The sequence below is a fragment of the Triticum aestivum genome, chromosome 3D, assembly GCF_018294505.1.
Source record: "Triticum aestivum cultivar Chinese Spring chromosome 3D, IWGSC CS RefSeq v2.1, whole genome shotgun sequence".
Taxonomy (NCBI): domain Eukaryota; kingdom Viridiplantae; phylum Streptophyta; class Magnoliopsida; order Poales; family Poaceae; genus Triticum; species Triticum aestivum.
Genome location: NC_057802.1, coordinates 148,313,243 through 148,326,958, shown reverse-complemented (window position 1 = coordinate 148,326,958; position 13,716 = coordinate 148,313,243). Strand labels below are relative to the sequence as shown.

The 13,716-nt window shown below is 45.0% G+C and overlaps 1 protein-coding gene across 5 annotated transcripts; it reads right to left on the bottom strand.

Annotated features, from left to right (window-relative positions):
- Positions 1-7,842: 7,842 nt before the first annotated feature.
- On the bottom strand, positions 7,843-12,714 carry LOC123077967 (uncharacterized). Of its 5 annotated transcripts, none has more exons than XM_044500352.1 (5): positions 12,301-12,703; positions 12,051-12,138; positions 11,168-11,369; positions 8,287-8,337; positions 7,843-8,190 (listed from the first exon to the last, which is right to left on the bottom strand). In XM_044500352.1, the coding sequence occupies exons 1-5, from the start codon at positions 12,426-12,428 to the stop codon at positions 8,018-8,020; spliced, it is 642 nt and encodes a 213-aa protein (XP_044356287.1). In that variant the 5' UTR covers positions 12,429-12,703; the 3' UTR covers positions 7,843-8,017. The 5 variants fall into 5 exon arrangements, with proteins under 5 accessions (XP_044356287.1, XP_044356286.1, XP_044356285.1 ...); XM_044500351.1 differs by having other exon boundaries at positions 8,272-8,337; positions 12,301-12,701; XM_044500350.1 differs by having other exon boundaries at positions 8,266-8,337; positions 12,301-12,695.
- Between the last annotated feature and the right edge of the window lie 1,002 nt (positions 12,715-13,716).

The window sequence follows — 13,716 nt, the reverse complement described above, 5'->3', positions numbered from 1 at the left end:
ATCAATGCAATCTGTCAAGGAAGGATTAGTAGTGATGGTGGTTTTGATGTTGGGGGTTACCTTGTTGGTGGCTTTAGCCATGAGGCACTTGGCGGTGATGTTCTCGTTGGGTGAATCGAAGAGGGACACCCGTGGAGTTGTTGCAATCGCAATGGAGGCCATGGCAACCGTCTCACCATATTCATCATTATCATCCTCATTGTACTCTTCTTGTGCCACCAACCCCTTGGGAGGAGTCTTCTTGGTGAAGTTGTTCTTGTTGGGGAAAGACTTGGCCTTGTCTTTTCGGATAAGCTTGTCACCATTGTCTTCCCTCTTCTTGTAAGGGAAATCCACAACAAAGTGACTCACATTGCCACAATTATAGCACGTCCTCACACGTTGCTTGCCCTTGGCGCCACTTGAGTTGTTCTTGTTGAAGTTGGGCCTTGTGTTCTTCTTGTTGCCCCAAAATTGCCGTGAAGCAAGAGCCATGTGCTCATGATAGGCATATTTGGTGTCTTCGGGGCAACTTTCCTCTTCTTCCTCTTCATCCTCTTCTTCCGCACTAGCCTTGGCCTTCAAAGCAAGGTTGGGCTTCTTTAATTGTTGAGAACGCAACGCCGCATTGTCGGTGGTCTTGTCCAAGATCCTCATTGCAACAAACTCATCCAACACTTCACTTGAGGACAAGGCGTGGAAGTCCGGCCTTCGACGGATGACGGAGGACATGGCCTTATGGTAAGGCATCATGGCCTTGAAAAACTTGCACTTGATCCAATTGTCATCCATATCCTTGCTCCCATGATCTCGGAGTGAGACCACGAGAGTGGTTAATCTTCGGTAAAGCTCTCGAGGTTCTTCATCTTCAGTTATTGCAAACTCATCGGCTTCATCTTGCACCACTTCAAGGTTTGAGCGTTGAATGCTTGCGCTTCCCTTGTACAAGGAAACAACATGCTCCCATGCTTCATTGGCCACGGTGAAAGGTCGGAGGTGCACAATATCTTCGGGAGGAATGGCTTCTTGGAGAATGAAGAGAGGGGACTCGTTGAATTGATGATCTGCGGCTTCTCTAGGAGTGATGTTGCTTGGGTCGTGCGGGTAGAAACCTTGCTCAATAATTCTCCAAAGATTAGTAGAACTATGATTTAAATGACGTTTAAAGCGATACACCCAGGAGGCAAAATCCTCATTTTTTACAAGCTTAGGAGGAGGACCAACATGATTCATATGCGTGGAAGGAACCGGTCCTCCATAGGTAAGGGGAGGTTCAACAGGGCAAAGATGCCACTCCCACTCTTACCACTAGGCAAAGGAACTTGGTCAGTACTAGCTTCCCCCTTATTGGAGTTAGCATCCGACACCTTGTTAGCGGGATCAACCCCTTCCAACGATGCGGTGGATAATTTAAGACCTTCAAGAAACTCCTTAAACATGCCTTTAACCTTGGTCGTCATGGAGGTTTTCAATGTGTCCAAAGCCACATTGAACTCCTCACGAGAGACCGAGGATCCCCCATCGGCCGTAGACAAGGACGGACTCACACCGGGGTGCTCCTCCCCCTTGTCTATGGTGTCACCCATAATCTTTGGATGGTAAAGTCCTTAATAAAGAGATGGGCTATGATACCAATTAAAAGGATCGATATGGTTGACTAGAGGGGGGTGAATAGGAAACTAACAATTTTTAGCTTTTCTTGACCAAATTAAACTTAGCATCAAAATAGGTTGTCTAGATATGCAACTAGGTGAGCAACCTATATGATGCAACAACAATAAGCACACAATCAAGCAAGGGATACAACACAATAAAAGCTTGCACAAGTAAAGGTAAGAGATAACCAAGAGTGGAGCCGGTGGAGACGAGGATGTGTTACCTAAGTTCCTTCCCTTTGAGAGGAAGTACGTCTCCGTTGGAGCGGTGTGGAGGCACAATGCTCCCCAAGAAGCCACTAGGGCCACCGTATTCTCCTCACGCCCTCACACAATGCGAGATGCTGTGATTCCACTATTGGTGCCCTTGAAGGTGGCGACCGAACCTTTACAAACAAGGTTGGGGCTATCTCCACAACTTAATTGGAGGCTTCCAAGGACACCACGAAGCTTCACCACAATGGAATATGGCTCCGCGGTGACCTCAACCGTCTAGGGTGCTCAAACACCCAAGAGTAACAAGATCCGCAAGGGATTAGTGTGGGGAATTAAATTTCTCTTGGTGGAACTGTAGATCGGGGCCTTCTCAACCAATCCCTAGAAAATCAATGAGTTTGATTTGCTAGGGAGAGAGATCGGGCGAAAATGGAGGTTTGAGCAACAATGGAGCTTGGGGAGGGAAGAGGTGGTCTTCTTGGGGAAGAAGACCCCCTTTATATAGTGGGGGAAAAGATCCAACCGTTATCCCCTCTCTCAGTCGCACGGTGCGGTACTACCGCACACGGCCGCGGTCTACTGCATAGGGTGCAGTACTACCTATTATGCGGTAGTGACCAGATGAGGGCCTGTTGCACAGGGCAATGAGGGTACTACCGCGTGCTCCTATGATACTACCGTAAGGCAGGGCTCAACTGGCGCTGGAAATGCACTGAAGAAATAAATTGCTTCCGTAACTACTTCCGCTGAGGTTGGAGTTGCGCAAAAATCCGACACGATACTACTGCTCACAGGGAGCGGTACTACCGCGTAGGGGCGCAAGTAAAAAATTACCTCCGCGCCTTCCGCATGCGACAGCGTCCGGGCTGGAGGCAGCGGTACTACCGCTCACCAGGAGCGGTACTACCGCTCGCTTGAGCGGTACTACCGCACGCCCCTGCGGTACTACTGCTCCCTTGAGCAGTACTACCGCACGCCACAGAGGCTTTAGCATTTGGCAGCCTTCATATCGCCGAGACATGGAAAACCGGATGGTGCTCCATCGAAGCGAAGGAAAGGTGGTGCAAAGGAACAGATGTGTACGTGTTGATTCCACCCTGACCTTTCCGAAGCGCCCCCCTCTTAATAGTACGGCTTTCCTACGACTCAAATCCATCGAAAAGAAACATAGAGAACCGTCGTCTTCAATAGGCTCCGAGGGACACCGAATCGTCTTGTGCCTAGACATGAGATATCTGAAATGCTCAATGCACACGATTAGTCCGCAAATGCACTGTCATCAATCACCAAAACCACTTAGGGAGAAATATGCCCTTACAGTATCAAGCATCCATTCTTAAGGGACCACAAGATCTCACAACTATACTGCACACTACATTGCTCTTGTTAGTACCTCTTGCCCTGTATCACTATACTTACATTCATAGTTGGTTGATTATGTAGCATAACTGCACATGTTAGCTTCCCTATCCTCCGTTTGGTCCAAATTATAAGATCTAAATTTACTCTTACATTATGTAGAATAAACCCGATGCTTATTAAGAAACTTAGCTCTGGATTGTTCTTGTAAGGACTGGATGCCATGTATCACTGTGCTTATATTGACAGCTAGTTGACTGTGTAGCATTACTCCCCATCTTATATTCCCGCCCTCCATTTCCCTCAAATTATCAAATCTATATTTACTCTTACCAAAATGTTGAATAAAGCCACTGCCACTGTAGAAGTTTACCTCTACATTGCTCTTGTCAGTACCTTTTGCCTTGTAACAATGTACTTACATTGATACCAAGGTGATTATGTAACATCACTCTACATTTTAGCTTCATTATCCTCTATCTGTTTCAATATTATCACATTTATATTTACTCTCTCTACAAAATGTAGAATAAAGACAATGCTTATGAAGAAGTTTATATGATGGAATTCTTCAATTATACGTCTGACATGGAGAAGGGCTTTATAGAGCCGGCGTAATTACGAATGTAAGTCCATCCTTCTCAAGCCTTCAAATTTTGTGCTAATATAGATTTGGATAGCATAATTTTCTAAAATGTTGTTTAGTTTGGTGTTTGTATCAAATTGCATGTTTGCAACAATTGCGAGTTTCAATCTTTAGTTGTAAAACCAAGTTTCTTATTCATACCATGCACATTAATTAAAACAGATCCAACGGTTTTCTTTAGCCTTGCATGTATGCTTGTGTTGTTGATCTGTAATCAAGTGGTGTGGTGAAGCTACCCACATTTGCACCATGTAATTTCCTCATTCGTCTTAATTGATTTTGCAGATGATATGAACAACATACCATGCACATTAATCAAAACAGGTCCAATGATTTTCTTTAGCCCTGCATGTATGCTTGTGTTGTTGATATGAATCCAGTGGTGTGGTGAATCTGCCCACACTTGCACCATGTCATTTCCTACTTTATCTTAACTAATTTAGCCGATGCTATATGAACACTGCCATGTTATGTTAATGCCATTTTAAATTGTATATATTTATTTGTCAATATAAAATGGGATGGAATTTATAGCACACTCGTCATCGTTTCTTATATATACGTGCAAAACATGTTATCTGTCTACTTGTTTCTCTTTCAGAGTGATATCCCTAGTGACAGATAGAAGTCTCCTGAAGATTGTGAGACAAACCCATTGCTTGTCCCTCTAACATATATTGCAGCGAAGAAGGCAAAACATCTTGAAGATATCGAGACAACCCCAAGTCATGTCTTGATGTAGTGTTCAAGATACTCACCACTAGCAGTAACACAAGCTTGTAGAAGACGCTACCTGAATCAGTTTGACTTCTTCAATCTCGACTTCAAGCGAAAAGACATGGTTCAGTTCAGCTCCTACTCGAAGTCTAATCTCTAAGATCGCAGAGAACTCCAATGTGTACATCATTGCTAAACAACTATAGCTGGAAGATATGAGCGGCAAACTAGGGCGGTTTAATCAGCTTGCTCAGCTTTTTGTGCAGTAGCTCCTGGGCTAGGCTAACATTTCTTAAACTATGCTTAAGTGGTCTCATTGTATATTATTTTGTTGGCGCGTTTATTTGCACTAATGTATGTAATATGGTCTTTGGTTGCGCTTTATCATCACTGGTGGCCAACTTTGATACCCAGCGGATCTAATATGCTTTAATTTCTTCATTGTATTGTAGGTTTATTCTTAGTTACTATGTCATAAATTTCTTTATTGTACGGTGTACATTAATTCATAGTTATTGTATATGCTATCATCACTCTTCGAAAAGGCTGAAAGCTTCGATGGAGGCCAACAGGCCCAAACGTTATTGGGCCACCAAAAAAACATGCAACACAATCGGGACGGTAGGTATACTCGGCCATAATTGGGCCGACCCACAACTGGCTATAGTTGGGCCGAAACTTAACTGGACCAAAATCAGTATGGGTCCAAATGTAAGGTGGGTCCCCAGTAACTTTGGGTCGTTAATTAATAGACCGAACAATCTACGGGCTTTAATTGGGCCAAAAGATACCATAAGCATTTAACAGGCTGAAAAGCATATTTGGCCTGAATTATATCGAAGAGTCCATGGGCCGTTAGCAGCCCAAGATATACCACGGGTCATGATTTGCCCAATTATACGACGGGTCGTTAACAAGCCAAATATACCTCAGGGTTTGGTTGTCCCAATCACATCCTGGGCCATTAACAAGTCGAAAACCAAGTCGGTCCATAGATGAGCCCAAATATACCACGGGCCTTTAACAGGCCGAAAGTTAGATCGGGCTAGAATTTTGCTACCGTAACCATGGGCCATTAATAGGCGAAAGTCACGTCGGACCAGAAATGGGCCCAAGTGTAGTATGGGCCATTAACAGTCTGAAAGACACACCAGGCTGGAAATGGGCCCATCAGTACAACGAGCCGCTAAAAGTCCGAAAGACATACTGGCCAGAAAACAACCCAATTCCATCAAGGGCCGCTAACAGGTCGAAATGGGTCTAAGTATACCATGGGCCTTTAACAAGCCGAAAGACACATCAGGCTGTAATTGGGCCCAAAGACATAACGGACTATTAACGGGTTAGAACTGCCAGTGGGTCGTAATTGGGCTATCTGCAATCAGGAGTTAGTGGGGCGACCCACTAATTTTTGACTAAATCTTATGGGCATTTGACTGGCCAGCCTATTAACTAAAAGGACCACTGTTTGGTCGTGCCATGTGTCGTCGTTTTATAGGAGCATATCGTCCGTTGGATGGGCGCCGCCTGCCACAACGTAGAGCTAACGCGTGGCTCCATTGGCAAAGGAGAATCCGACACGTGGAAAATCGTCATTGGTCAAGGCGGTTAACGAGTATCAGATCCAGGACCCGTACCCGATAGCTTAATGGTGACCCGTTACGGTGGCTGCCACATGTCGGTTACCCTTGACGGAAACACTTCCATAACTCATCATTTATCATCATGGAATTGGACACTTCCGTGATTAAAAATTGATTATTCTCATGGAACACAACCCTGAAAACATAGGCATGACTATCTTGAATCTGTCATAAAACTGTCACATATGTACATGGGTGACAGAAAATGTGACCTGTTGTGACAAATGTGTGTCATCACATATGTGTCTTTTTTGGTAGTGGCACGAGCATATCTCCATGGAGGAGCAGATCGAGGCGCGGCTTGCGAATGCAGACTTCATGGCTCTATACCACACGGATCCGGAGTTGGAGGAGATGCGGATGGCCATCGACGCCCTCTTCAAGTCCGCCAGGGCGGCGAGGTCAACATACACGATGAAGCAACGCCAGATGGAAGAGATTTTGTGGGAGGTCGACGTGTTCTTCACGCCAGTTCCTTTCGATGATGAAGAGGAGATGACGTGCACGTTGGCAAACTCTCCCCTGCATCCCGCAACATGGAGGCCTCTGCCTCCGACAACAAGGAGATCGTCATTTCTACAATGATGACGAGGCGATGAACGCTCCGGCGATGTCAGGCAACTAAATGGGTGCACCAGCGATTTAGTTTAGTTAGGTTATATTTCATGATTTGAACAGTGGTGTTGAAATCTTGGATGTATGCACTGAAATCAGATGTATTAGTGGCATGTGCTTCTCCTCGAGCGCTACTAGTATATGGTTTACCAGTGGTGTGCAACACACACACACCACTCATAAGTTTTGTATCAGTGACGTGCTGCCCACACATCACTTGTATCCACTTACCACTACATGATATAATTGCCATACAAGATATACGACACTAACAAGTTTAGTATACTGTTAGTAGGCTTTCCGGTGTCAGTGATATATTGGGGTATTCTCACCACCTCATAGCAAAGGGGTCATCACAACAAGCTAACCACCTCTCATCCCTTCAACAAAACACAAACTTTCATCGTGGTCATGGATAGATCACTTAGGTTCGGGTCCATAAGCACAATTACAATCACCTTATTATTAAGGTTCGCATTCCCTAGGGGCTCCAATGTGCTTCATTCCCCTGACCAAGCTACTGCTTATGAACTGCGTTCCCTTAACCAAGCAGTGTGTTTTGTTCCCTTGATCAAGCCACTGCCTATAAGTCGTGAGCTCATTCTTCGACAGTCACACAATCAGAGATCACTTTTCCTCCTACTGCTTGGCAACTCGGCATGGTTTCTTGTTTCTGTTTTATTTCATGATCTATTTCACTACTTTGCTATCAGTTACCTAGGAGTATTTGGCCTGGTTATCTCAAACCACTTCTACTTCACCCGAGCAAAAAAAGAAAAGCGCTCGTCCCTATCGCGCGATACCATCGCAAGACATGTCGCACAAGTATATCCCTAAACAGGTGGACAGGGGCACCCTCAATCCACCCAGCTTCATCCTGGAACCAAACAGCTATAAGAGCAGGGACCAGTTTCAGATGCACGCAGCGCAGCTAGCTGGCTAATAATCTTTTGTGTCCCATGCCAATTCAATACTTATCTTTTGCGAGTTATTATCAGACATTTATTCGCAAAAAAGAAGAAAAAGAGACAGCATACTTATATGATTGCCAAAGTTCTCAAGTACATAAGATTGCCAAGAGTGATGTAAGGACGAATGATACACATTGAGCATTCGAACACACATACTGCCCCACCACCAACTCACCAAGTCTAGCTTAGCATATTATGTGAGCAGTAGGGGTAACCCTATTTGTGATAGCCAAACTGGAATTCTCCTCTGAATGGATGCAGCACACCGCTTCGATTATAACACATTTCACATATTTTCTCCACCCTGCTATGTCCACATGTACATGTCCTCTTCAAACAAGGGTGTGGAATATTGAAGAGACGGTAGCATGTCTTGCAAACGCAATCCGCTGAAAAGATAACAGAGGAAATCAGGCAACAGAGAAATTTAAGAGGGTAATGTGCAGAGAGAGAGAGAGAGAGACAGCCACCAAGACGACGAGTACCCCACAGAAGACGGAAACCAAGAAAGGTGTAGGCTTCAATCACTGGTTCATCTGAAAACAGAAGGAATAAACAACCGGTTTCGGCCAAGAACATGCACAGCTTTAAAAGCAAAGTACCTTGCCAGGTTTACGTATCAATCGCTTAAAATAAAAACAGCTTGGATAAATCAGGTTTAGCCGTATGCAACTTTCCTTGGATATCTGAATAGCATAGTTCATCGTACTAGGTGTTTAGGCCATGTAGCCTAACATCAGGGCAACATGATTTTCTTAATGTCAGCTGTGTTCCTTCTCTAGTTTAAAACACTGGTAAAGAATTCATCCGATTAACCAGTTAACGGGCCAGTTAATTGCTACTCGTTGGGTGGCCGAATCGAATAACACCTATTCGCCGTGTTAACTTGTCAGGCCGATTAATTGGCCTGTCAGACCGATTAATCAGTTTTTAGGGCGATTAATCGCTGCTGGCCCATTAACTTCTGGGCAAACAAAGCCCAAAATTTTGGCCAGTAACCCCTCCCATCCCCCACTCGATCCTCAATAGTTAGGGTTCGACCAAACAGTATCATATTGGTATATTACATAGCTAAGAGCATGAGAGTATGGTATAATACGTAAAAAACTAAATATATGTTGGCAAGTTCCTATCTAATCTACCGATTAATGAATGACCAATTAATCTAGTTAATAGGCCGATTCATCGATTAATCGCTACTCCTAAGTAGATCGAGCAGCTACCAGTTACTGATTTCTAGAAAAATGGTTTAAAAGAAAAATAGACAACCATCTATCTCTTTGTCAGCCCGGCAAAAAGAAAAAAGAAAATAGGAATATCATATGTTATCCATATCCTAAAAGATGTGCATCATGCACTCCTAAAAGCATGATATAATGCCCTCTGTATGATAACAAGAGAGACAAAGCAACTGGTACCTGCAATTCGTTCGCACATGAATCTAATCTGCACGATCAGGAACGAAAAAACTATAATTACTAGAGCAGTTTTAGATGTCAGAATTGTGCCAAATATGTATGTGTACGAGTTAAGCTACAGTTGGGCTTGTAATTAGTGGAGGGTTACGTGTTTGAGTCAAACCATGAAATCCGGTCCAATTAGTCCTATTATTATATAAAAAAAGCATCACGGGGTAGCCAACTAGACTAGACATAAGCTGATAGGCTAGACATAAGAGGGATGGTACAGACGCCCGAGGCAGGGGACCGGCTGTGACGGGTGGTTGGAAATGTCATCTGATGGCCTCGACGTGCATGTAGTCTTTGTAGTATGTTGATTTAGTACATGGGAACAAGCGCCCCTAGTCATACCCGGAGATGTAGCTGATGTTTGATGAACCTCGTTAACAAATATCGGCATTGTTGCTCGTGCTTGTGTGAATGTTTGTTCCTCGGAAGATCAACTATGCGCGCCTCAGATGTTCTAACAGGTGATACCATGAGTTTGGTTGCGATGTTTTGGAGGTCCTCAGATCATGCCCTCAGATCAGCCTGAGCGCAAAGTACTCATTCTACGGTCCAGCCAGCACAACGCACACCTCCAGCCAGCAAATCTAACTCTCTTCCCACCGGGCCGTAAAAGCTTTAGGAAAAGTAGTAAAACAACTAAAGCTACTGCTAATGTCTAGGCAAATAATTAGTGGTAGAAAGATCTATTTTCCCAGTAAAAGAGAGGGGGCAGGGGGGGGGGGGGGGAGTAGTATTCTGCGCTCTGGCTGGGTAGTACATGAAAACCACCTAATCAACCCATCCACTAACTTTTTGGTTCTACTAGTAAGAAGCTTAGTTATCAGGAGTAAAATGCTAGATTCTTTTACTACGCAATCTGGCATAAAACTTCATAGTAAAACGTTTTTTGTTTTGTAGCAAATGCGGTAGACTCTTTATGACTTAATTTTGGGTTTAGATTTGATGGTACACTTACCGTCTAATAGTGAAACTGATAATTTCTTTACCACCCATTGCTTGGGGGGAGTGGCGGTGCCAGGTGTCAACGCTATGGATTGTTATTTTTCTTTTGCAAGATTTGTACATGTTGATCTTGCAAACAAAAAAAACTGGGTTAACGCGTGCCGGTGCCGACGCCCGAGCACGACGACTCGCTCATGGACTGGTGGCTGTGTGTGAAGGAGTCCACACCGCCAACACTTTGCAAGGCTCTGAAATCCGTAGCGCTCTTGGTGCCGTGGATGCTCTGAAAGCATAGGAACGCGTGCGTGTTTGACCATGTTAGCCCATCGCTCAATGAGCTAGTTGACAAGATCAAGGACGAGGCCCGATGTTGCGCAAAGGCCGGAGCTCAAGGGCTCAGGGTCGTTTTGCCATCATCCTGGGATGTCCACTGAGCCCCTGATGGCTGTGTAAACCTGCCTCCTAGGAGGATGTAAATTCCTCTCTTTCCAATGCAATGAAACGCAAAAGCCATTTGCGTTTTCTCGAAAAATTGACTACCCAGCTTGTATGTGGCTTCTCCACTTGGGGGGAGCACGTGATGGCATATAGACCGAAGAATGATAAAGCAAGTTTAAAATGTATTTAAGCGGTAACTGTGCACTCTCGAAAAGCATGGCCCAATTATTATTTAGATCACGAATGTCTCAAATTTTACGTGTTCAAAAGACAACATACAGAAATTTCGAACAGCACCTCTTTAAACTAGTATAATCTTACGTGCTAATGTGAATCTTGGGCATTTCACAGTAGCTTTCTCTACAAAATTGCATTTGATGAAAATCACATTTTTCTTTGAAGTACATATGCTTGGGAATGGCAAAAGAGAACGAGATCTTCAAGCAGAAACATGTGGTATGCAGTTGTGTGACAGCACCGAGATAAGAGTGAATCAAGTTCACAAGTAGATACATACCTAAAGGAATGCATGTGACAACTCCTTCGAAATCAGCTCTACAGACGTGCTCAAAGAAAAAGAGAGTTCGTGGAACCGGCAGGAAAGAGAAGCAGCCAGAGTGCTTCCGACGAGCAACAAAGTTGCCATGACTCCAGCAACACCCATCACCAAGTTGGCTGCTCCTGGTCACCTTACCAGGAGCAAGTTCATACTCATTGCCCTGATCAGCCAACCAAACATGGAAAAAGAAATTGGTACAGGTAGGAAGGTCAAACAAAGCAGAACAAAAATCATGGAAACAGAAATTGCTACTTGTAGCAAGGTAAAACAAAACAAAACAAACCAAAGAAGCATCAGTGACTGACTTAACTTAATTACTACCCCGTACCTCCTATCTTTTACTAGTTGTTTAGGGAGAAATCAACCAGATCTCCCACACACATTTGAGAATTTGACCCACACGTATCACAATTATTGCTTAGCAAAATCTGTTTAAGTAATAATTATATGGAAATATATTGAGACCTGCTACACGTACGACAACCTTTGTACGATTTTTGTGCGACAGCCATCAGCAGCCGTTGATTCAATTCCACGCACGAGTGAGATCACGTCTTACATAAATCGTACGCACTTTTCATTGTACACAGAGCAATTTCGAAATATATTTCATGACAAACCCAGTAATACAATTTCCAAATGTCAAATCCAAATATTGATTAGAACAGGTTAAAGTGTGAGGGAGTAACTAATGATTTTATCTAGCAAATTTCGGTGAATCTACTTCAAAGTGGCGAAAACAGTGGGCCGAAGGCAGGTCATTAAATTAATCTGTGTGTATACGCCCAATTTGCAAGACCGGTTAATAAGAAGGAACGTTGAGTAAGGAAGAACAAATCACCGGATGCAGAGCGTTGTACAGCTCGAGGCCATTCAGCACAAGCTGGCGTTCGGCAGCTAAGCCTTCCAAATGCCGGTACGGATTAGATCTAGTATACGAAATTCAGACGGATCAATGAAATAAGAGTATGCAAATACTGAACCGAAGTGTTGGGTCTTGGGAGGCGAAAGCATTCCATCTAATCCTATTCCGCTGGTGCGAAATTGAACTTGTGCGGATCCATGGAACACTAGATTAATAGACTGATTACCTGCAGCATTCTTCAAGACTCGCGTATTTTAGGCCGTCAACCAGACTCTTGTTGTCATCCGACTGCCACACGCGCCAGGGGCGCTGGCGACGCACCGAGATCCTGCCTAGGAGGGGAAGAACTAGCATCTTCGCTCACTGAACTTTTCTTGCTGGACGGGTCCGCGCTGAGTTTGTTTCGTACTTATGGAACTCAAACTGAAGCGGCGCTGTTCAGACTATCTCCCCTTCCTTCCTTGCCTCCGCCTGCTCCGCCTCCGACGATCTCCCCTTCCTGCCTCCGCCTTATGAGACTCACGCGTAACCGTTCCGTCTCCGATGAGGGTAAAGAGTCTCCACCGCGGATCCGATCCTCCTCACCTTTCTTAACGGAAATATTACCTGGCGGCCGTTCGCCAGGGGGCTAACCCCAGCGAACCCTCTCCCGGCCGTCGCACGAATCTCGTTGTAGAGCCGACACCACCTAGGATTGCTGGACTACTAAGGGCCAGTTCTTTTGGTGGCTTCTAGAATAAGCTGCAAAAAGCTGCCCCCTATCCAGCTTATTCTAAAAGCCCAACCAAGTTTATTTTTTTAGAAGCCTAGTAGTTAAGACTTGACTAATAGGCTTCTAAAAAGAAAATTTTGGTTGGGCTTCTAGAATAAGCTGGGTAGGGGGCAGCTTATTCTGGAAGCCCAAAAAAGCTAGCAAAAGAACTGGCCCTAATTCGCTGCTCCGCTGCTTCTGGCGAACGCCCGGTTTTTCCTTTTCTCCAAAAAGAAAAAGATCACGAGGCCAGGTTTCGGTTCGATCCCCTGTGTGCGCTCAAGCGCCCATCACCTGGGCTGAGAGGGCTTTTGTGAATGTTCTTGTGTTTAAAATGGCACATATTGTTTTCAGGACGCGTCTGGCTGGCCGTTGGCTCGCTAGCGGTAGCGAGCGGCCAGCCAGAAAAGCAAAATTCCTGTCCCCCCGTTTTGAGAAAGGAAGGCCTCTTTCCGACCCGCAAAATCCGTTGGCTCGGTAGCGCTCGCGAGCGGCCGCCAGCCAGACAAGTCCACCAAACAGAAAACAATGGCCAGTCGCTATCACGTGACCCCACTACTTTCTTGAAAAAGCCTCCCACGCCCCCCACGTCCACACTTCCTCCTCCACGGGTGGCAAAATTTTGTGTTTTGACCCTTTTGTTAAAGAAAATCGAGATCTGACCCCAGTTTGAAAGTTTTTCGAGATTTGACCCTTTCCCCTACCGCCACGAGGCACGGCGGTAGGATCATATAGGCTACCGCCGAGACCTGCGGCGGTAGCAAACTTGTCCACGTCAGCAACGATAACGGCTTCCGTGCCCCCTCCGTCACACCCTACCGCCTCTCCACCCGGCGGTAGGATGTCTGAACTTACCGCCAGAGTCTCTGGCGGTAGGGTATGGGCATATAT

What these genes read in the sequence shown, in the direction of transcription:
- LOC123077967 (XM_044500349.1), bottom strand. Translation starts at nt 12,428, where the DNA reads ATGCTAGTTCTTCCCCTCCTAGGCAGGATCTCGGTGCGTCGCCAGCGC. An exon ending in AGTCTTGAAGAATGCTGCAG is followed by an intron (nt 12,139 to 12,300) that starts GTAATCAGTCTA and finishes TTCGTATACTAG; the next exon opens with ATCTAATCCGTACCGGCATT. An exon ending in TGTACAACGCTCTGCATCCG is followed by an intron (nt 11,370 to 12,050) that starts GTGATTTGTTCT and finishes TTGGCTGATCAG; the next exon opens with GGCAATGAGTATGAACTTGC.